Below are 7395 nucleotides of genomic sequence, written 5' to 3' on the forward strand. Positions count from 1 at the left end.
CCGTTTTTTTTTTTTTTTTTTGCCGCAGTCACCTGATTGACACTATCTAAAGCTTTAACGATCTTCTTTTTCCGATCAATGCCGAAATCATCCAACTTACCTCTCTCAGATGAGGCTCCAAAACAGCCGTGTAGAATCCCATACTGCTGGAGGCCGCACAAATACTGACGGAATCGAGAAACACGGCCGGAACCCTCAGGACTTGGGTGATTTTTGCTGAAGAGGAAGAAAAGAAAAATTATTTCATCAAGAAAGTCTGAAATGAATTTACCAGAAGGTAATAAATAGGTAGCGCTCTAGAATCAAAGATCAAAGACTCCACTGAAAGGGGACAGTGTTGTGGTTTAACGTTTAACAGCTATAAATTAATTTCCTAAGGATACTACCAGCCGCTAGACGCTAGAAAGCAAGAAATCCAAAAGCAAAATGTACTAATTGACTGAGGTCGGCCGACCACAATCAATTTTACCCAAGGGCTCATGACTGTCATCCCGAACCGAACGTAAGTGGTCTGCCTAAGGTCTGAGACTTCTTTGGACCAAAGAAGAGTTCAAAGTAGTAAGCGAAAATTTATTTTTTTAACTTGGTCCTTTTTTTATAGCACTTTCTTCATTTATTTAATTTCCTAATCGCACCATTCCCGCTCCATCTTCACACTCAATCACTCTCATCTTCCTTCTTGAACCTCTCATTCTCATTCAAGTTTTTCGCACCTCTGATAATTCTGATATCTGCAGCTTCACTTTTAACGTTTTAACCATCCCAACACCCATGAATATGACTTCGCCCACTTTTAGCTTAATTTTTTCACAGTATGTTTCTCAAACCCAACTCACCCTAATTAACCAACTCACCCTTGCTATGGAATAGCCGAGTGTTGCTCCTATGCATTGGGCTATGGTGTACACCACGAATATCTGAAGGGAGATTTTGCCCATGACTACGCCCACCAATGAGAGGGCAGGATTGATGTGAGATCCGCTGATGTGTCCGAAAATCTGAAAATGGGAATAATGGAAAGTTTCACACAGGAACATGATACCCAAATCCCAAATATTGAAACAGTCGTTTCTTCCGAAGGCCGACCATTCAAGCTCCAACTGTCGGACAGGTCTAAGTCTGTCAGACCAGACCGCCGCGCCGTGCGACGGAACGTGTGTGGCAAAAAAAAGCTTGCCACTTGAGTCACTTGGTCACTTCAGTTTGAGATATCTAGAATTTTTTTCCGCCACACATTTTCTGGCACGACGGGCGGTCTAGTAGACCTAGATCAGTCCAAAATTCGGAGCTCGAGTGGCCGGCCTAGCAATAGAAAAAGAAGTTGAAGACTTTTGCCACTCGGCAAGAAAGTGTTCACTTGGCCAGAATGGTCAGTTCTTCACCAACTTTGTTGCTGATTCGATGCCTCACAAACCTTGCCCCTGGTGAATTACCTCAGGAGGAGTGGAGTGCTCTTAATATTTCTTCTTGGTGAGCGTAGGTACATTAAACCAGTTCTTGGCACAAAGATTTCCACTATGTATTTTCTAGAGATACTCTCTCTGAGATATTAGGTAAGAATATAGGCACTGAACTTTATTGCTCTACCCGAGATCTACAGTCTGCAGTTGTTCCCTTCTTACTTGTTCCTTGTTCTAATTGCACATTAAGTGGAGTGCTCTTAATATTTCTTCTTGGTGAGCGTAGAATACTATGTAGGTACATTAAACGATTAAACCAGTTCTTGGCACAAAGATTTCCACTATGTATTCTCTATTAAAGATACTCTCTCTAAGATAGGTAAGAATATAGGCACTGAACTTTATTGCTCTACCCGAGATCTACAGTCTGCAGTTGTTGCCTTCTTACTTGTTCCTTGTTCTAATTGCATATTGATTTCCATTCAATCATAAAAAACAACTCTCAAATGGAACCATTTACTTGTTTTCTATTTCCTCTCTGGTGGAGCATTAGCTTTATCAAAATTATTACCGTGGAAATAATTATCAGCAGGTAGGTATACTATAAAAGTGGACCATAAAAGAACGTGTTGTTCACAACTCCAAGCTAGTTAATGATATCTCATCGCCGTGCAATGGTCTATACTTCTATAGGGCTAGGCTAGATGCGAGGCTTGGTGCATGAATGAGGACATATGAATATCTTAGGTTTCTAGTTTCTACCTTAATACCAAATTACCATCACATCACGTCACGTGAAGTCATGGGGAGTCAGTAAAATGGAGTTCAAAGTTTTCCCATAATATTGTAGGTAATCTCGTTCGGGATAGCCACACTACTATCACGTCATGTCACGTGACATATCGAACTTTGGAAAACTGCGGAGTGAAAATGCTTTTTGGCACCACTCTGGTATACTTATGGTTATGGCAATAAACTGCGGTCCTGACTAATCCCTGACATCCCATCAAGTTGGAGGTCTCAGATAAACGGGAAGAAGGAGAAGAAAGAGGAGCGAAATCCGAAAAGAAGAACACCAATAACTTATGCTCTTCACAATAAGTTACTGGTGTCCTTCTTTTCAAGATGAATCATAACAAAATCACGTCAGAATCTATCAATTCGAAATCAGTCCTCAGTCCCTTGATAATTCAAAATCAGTACACTTTCAGGCACTTGGCCAGAATGGTCAGTTCTTCTCCAACTTTGTTGCTGATTTGATGCCTCACAAACCTCGTCCCTGGTGAATTACCTCAGGAGGAGTGGAGTGCTCTTAATATTTCTTCTTGGTGAGCGTAGAATACTATGTAGGTACATTAAACCAGTTCTTGGCACAAAGATTTCCACTATGTATTTTCTAGAGATACTCTCTCGGAGATAGGTAAGAATATAGACACTGAACTTTATTGCTCTACCCGAGATCTACAGTCTGCAGTTGTTGCCTTCTTACTTGTTCCTTGTTCTAATTGCATATTTCCAGAATTGATGACACTGCATTCTACATGTAATTCAGCTTACAGGGTGTTACATAGGTTATTTGAGCTTCTAAATGGACCATGGGGTGAAGGGACTTTGCAGTCTTAACTTTTCACCTTTTCAGTCTTATTTTCGTAGTATAAACAGGGTATATCTATTCTATTCTATGTACCTATTTTATATTTATTCTAGTGTAGATCAGCCATCTTGGAAACAAAAGTACATAAGTACCCAAGCTTTGGTACGTAAATTATTATCTATTATTATCACTTTTACACTTGTATCTTTAATTACTTATTTCATACTTTTGTGGATGTGGAACAGGCTATTGACTATCCAGTAGATATTCTATACAAACAAATAGATCTGGTAAGAAAGGGGAGAGGGATGAAGAGTATAGTGTAGGTGCGATATAATGAAGTAAGGGGAATGAAGAGTGATAATGAAGTAAGGGGAATGAAGAGCGATAATGAAGTAAGAGGGTGAAGGCTGATAAGTATGGGCTGAAGTGTGATAAGTAACAATGGGGGCTGAAGATTTCTTTTTCAAACAAAAGAAGTTGGAGGAAAGGGAGGAGGAGGAAGAGAGGGAAGAATGAGGTGTTTTTACTTTCCTTATCCTACAAATCCAGTGGTTTTACCAATCAGAGGGGAGAGGGATGAAGAGTATAGTGTAGGTGCGATATAATGAAGTAAGGGGAATGAAGAGTGATAATGAAGTAGGGGGAGGGGGTGAAGAGTGATAATGAAGTAAAGGGGGTGAAGGCTGATAAGTATGGGCTGAAGTGTGATAAGTAACAATGGGGGCTGAAGATTTCTTTTTCAAACAAAAGATGTTGGAGGAAAGGGAGGAGGAGGAAGAGAGGGAAGAATGAGGTGTTTTTACTTTCCTTATCCTACAAATCCAGTGGTTTTACCAATCACTGAAACCGAATTTATGTATAGATACTGCACCTATTATGTAAACAGACATCTATATGTATAGGGTATAGCTACCTATATCGGTAGCTATTGTAAATTTATGTATGTAGGTACACTATAGGTACTTAATCGAAGACTTGTCCTATCTATAAACCTATGTAGGTACCTACATGTATCTCTAAAATAGAATTAGGCTGCAGGTATATTACTTATTTATTAGCGTATTAGGTACTTACAGGTTCTAGCTTTTGTATCGAGCAACAGTTCCTTCATTTTGAAAAGCGCTTCCTAAATGTCACCAAATTTCAAAGGTCTTTCCTTTCTAAATCAGTGGTCTCAGTCCCTTGATAATTTTAAATTAGTACATTTTCAGTCCCTAGATAATTTGAAAGCACTACTTTCAGTCCCTTGATAATTTGAAATCAGTACTTTTAGTCCCTTGACAATTCGAAATCCGAAAAGAAGAACACCAATAACTTATGCTCTTCACAATAAGTTACTGGTGTCCTTCTTTTCAAGATGAATCATAACAAAATCACGTCAGAATCTATCAATTCGAAATCAGTCCTCAGTCCCTTGATAATTCAAAATCAGTACACTTTCAGTCCCTAGATAATTTGAAATCAGTACTTTCAGTCCCTTGATAATTCGAAATCACTACTTTCAGTCCCTTGATAATTCAACATCACTACTTTCAGTCCCTTGATAATTCGAAATCACTACTTTCAGTCCCTTGATAATTCGAAATCACTACTTTCAGTCCCTTGATAATATGTATAGGGTATAGCTACCTATATCGGTAGCTATTGTAAATTTATGTAGGTACACTAGGTACTTAATCGAAGACTTGTCCTATCTATAAACCTATGTACCTACATGTATCTCTAAATGAGAATTAGGCTGTAGGTATATTACTCATTTGTTAGCGTATTAGGTACTTACACGTTCTAGCTTTCGTATCGAGCAATAGTTCCTTCATTTTGAAAAGCGCTTCCTAAATGTCACCAAATTTCAAAGGTCTTTCCTTTCTAAATCAGTGGTCTCAGTCCCTTGATAATTTTAAATCAGTACACTTTCAGTCCCTAGATAATTTGAAAGCACTACTTTCAGTCCCTTGATAATTTGAAATCAGTACTTTTAGTCCCTTGACAATTCGAAATCCGAAAAGAAGAACACCAATAACTTATGCTCTTCACAATAAGTTACTGGTGTCCTTCTTTTCAAGATGAATCATAACAAAATCACGTCAGAATCTATCAATTCGAAATCAGTCCTCAGTCCCTTGATAATTCAAAATCAGTACACTTTCAGTCCCTAGATAATTTGAAATCAGTACTTTCAGTCCCTTGATAATTCGAAATCACTACTTTCAGTCCCTTGATAATTCGAAATACTTTCAGTCCCTCACGTTTAATACTTTGGACCACTCTGTCTCAATCGAAGTTACCAGCAAAACGTTTCGCGGACCACTAACATACGCTGAACCGCTGAACACTTCTGACCCCGTGACCTCACTGATGATCAGAGAAGTTCAAATGCCATATTGCCATGGCGCCATACTATTTTGCCATAAAAATCTAAAAGGTTGAAAATTCAATTTTTATTTGACGTCCCAAGGAAATGTGTAAAAAAGTTTCCTCTGATCCTTTAAAAAATTCCTTATTTTGCCATGTTTTGAAAAAAAAAAAAAATAAATAAATAAATAAATGCCATATTTTCCCAAAATAAGTGCCATATTGCCATGTTTTTTAGTGTCATATTTTGGAAAAATAAGTGCCTGAACTTCTCTGCTGATGATATTGTATGTAAGGACCCAATTGTTCTCAGATAAACGAGGTGTTGAATCACAGGTAAGCAATGAGGAAATAAGCAAAACAGCATACGCAATGGAGAAGTAGGTAAACAAAATGAACAGCATGTCTCGAAAGTTTGACCCATGGGTCAGCACACTTGGAAGTTCTGAGAAGACCTGAACTTCGATTTTTGAACATTCCACAAAAATTTTTGACCTGAGGTTCACTAAAGTTGTGTCCACAGTCCAAACATGGTCGATCGACGGCCGTGGAATATGTGGTGGACACAGCTTTACACCCCGGGTCCCGAATAGTCTGTGAACTGCACTATGTACGAGTATACATAAAAAGGACACCTTTAAGGGGGCACGGTTGGTCCAGTGGTAACGCGCTTGCTTGCCATGCAGAAGGTCCCGGGTTCGAATCCCACCATCGACAAAAATTTGTACTCGTTTTTCGATTGCAAATATTTCAACGGGTTACTTTCTGGTGTTCCCGTGTTGACCCAGCACCTAAATGGGAAGTATTGTGCCCCTTCTCGCCCATCTGACGAAAGGCAAACTACGGGATGGGCATGCCACGCCACAGGCCACATCAAGCGTATCAGATCAATTTTGTTTTTGTATATTTTCTTATAATATGATAATCTCTTGATTGTTACTGGGAAACTATTTATTAATATTGATATAAATTTCTATTTAGTAGTGTATCTATCCAATACACTAGATCCATGATTTATGTAATTTCAGTACTGATAACTCGATCTTACTGGAACATTTATAAATGAATAACGATATATATTATTTATGGGTATATCATATGTTCATACATCCATGGATTACATGACACAGATGAATATATGGAGTCTTTTACGTTAATAATGGTGTTATGGTTATTCTTTTGATTCAACACCTTTTTGGTTAGTTCTCTGTTGACTGCAAAGGCCAAATTATCCTTTTAAATCCTATAACCCATAATTAAATTTATCCTGACCATAAGATTATCCTAATCCTAAGCCTAAGATGCCGGAACATGCTGTAGATCGTGGATATCCACGGATCAAGATGTCCCAAGGTTAACCTAAGTTGGTGAAAAGGCAAGTATTAGGATCAGTTTGCTTAACACTAGCTTTTTTATCGCGTTTTTTTGAAGTTAGTGTTAACGTGTAGTAACGTTTCGTTCTGATGCAGGTGTTTTGCAGACCACCACTTTATTGTAACATGTGAAAAAACCCTTGGTTAGGACATAAATATAAATATGTTTGAAATACGAGATGTAGTAAGAGAATTGGTATGGTATGGGGAACAAAAATGGTAGTTGTCGTTCATTCTCTCCAATGAGAATATATAACTTCAGTTTGAAAGTAGGGGTAATAGGAAAATTTTATGGGTCCTTTGCTATCCACGCATATTGCAGATAAGCCATCGATTGGTTGACATACTACGCGTGCGTTAACACTCCTTGAACACCTCGTCTATCAATAGATATAAGTATATTGGATAAATAAATGTAAATACTAGTTACCTTTAGGTGACCTACTTACTAACCTGGTTACTAAAATAACTATTGTGCTAATGTTTACTCATTAAACGACCTAATGCGGACAAAGTCTTCAGAATGGATGTTTTAAGAGAGTGAGTAATTAAAATAAAAAAAATTTTTTTCTACTCACAAAGTGGCGGCAAAAAATAAAAGCATCGCTACTTGTTTGACGATGTGACCTTGCGAAACAACCGACACAGCATCGTACGGGTAGGGCATCATACG

The 7395-nt window shown here is 38.2% G+C and overlaps 1 protein-coding gene across 1 annotated transcript in view; it reads right to left on the minus strand.

Annotated features, from left to right (window-relative positions):
• LOC113471293 (aquaporin-1-like) overlaps positions 1 to 1556 on the minus strand; it is a 3073-nt gene extending 1517 nt beyond the window's left edge. Inside the window, exons 1-3 of the mRNA XM_026830339.1 lie at positions 1434 to 1556; positions 851 to 998; positions 101 to 216 (exon numbers count right to left, since the gene is read on the minus strand). Coding sequence (XP_026686140.1) covers positions 101 to 216; positions 851 to 938 — 204 coding nt within the window. The 5' untranslated portion in view covers positions 939 to 998; positions 1434 to 1556. The remainder of the gene's footprint in view (positions 1 to 100; positions 217 to 850; positions 999 to 1433) is intronic.
• Between the last annotated feature and the right edge of the window lie 5839 nt (positions 1557 to 7395).

Source organism: Diaphorina citri, unplaced genomic scaffold (genome assembly GCF_000475195.1).
Source record: "Diaphorina citri unplaced genomic scaffold, Diaci psyllid genome assembly version 1.1 scaffold2260, whole genome shotgun sequence".
Taxonomy (NCBI): domain Eukaryota; kingdom Metazoa; phylum Arthropoda; class Insecta; order Hemiptera; family Psyllidae; genus Diaphorina; species Diaphorina citri.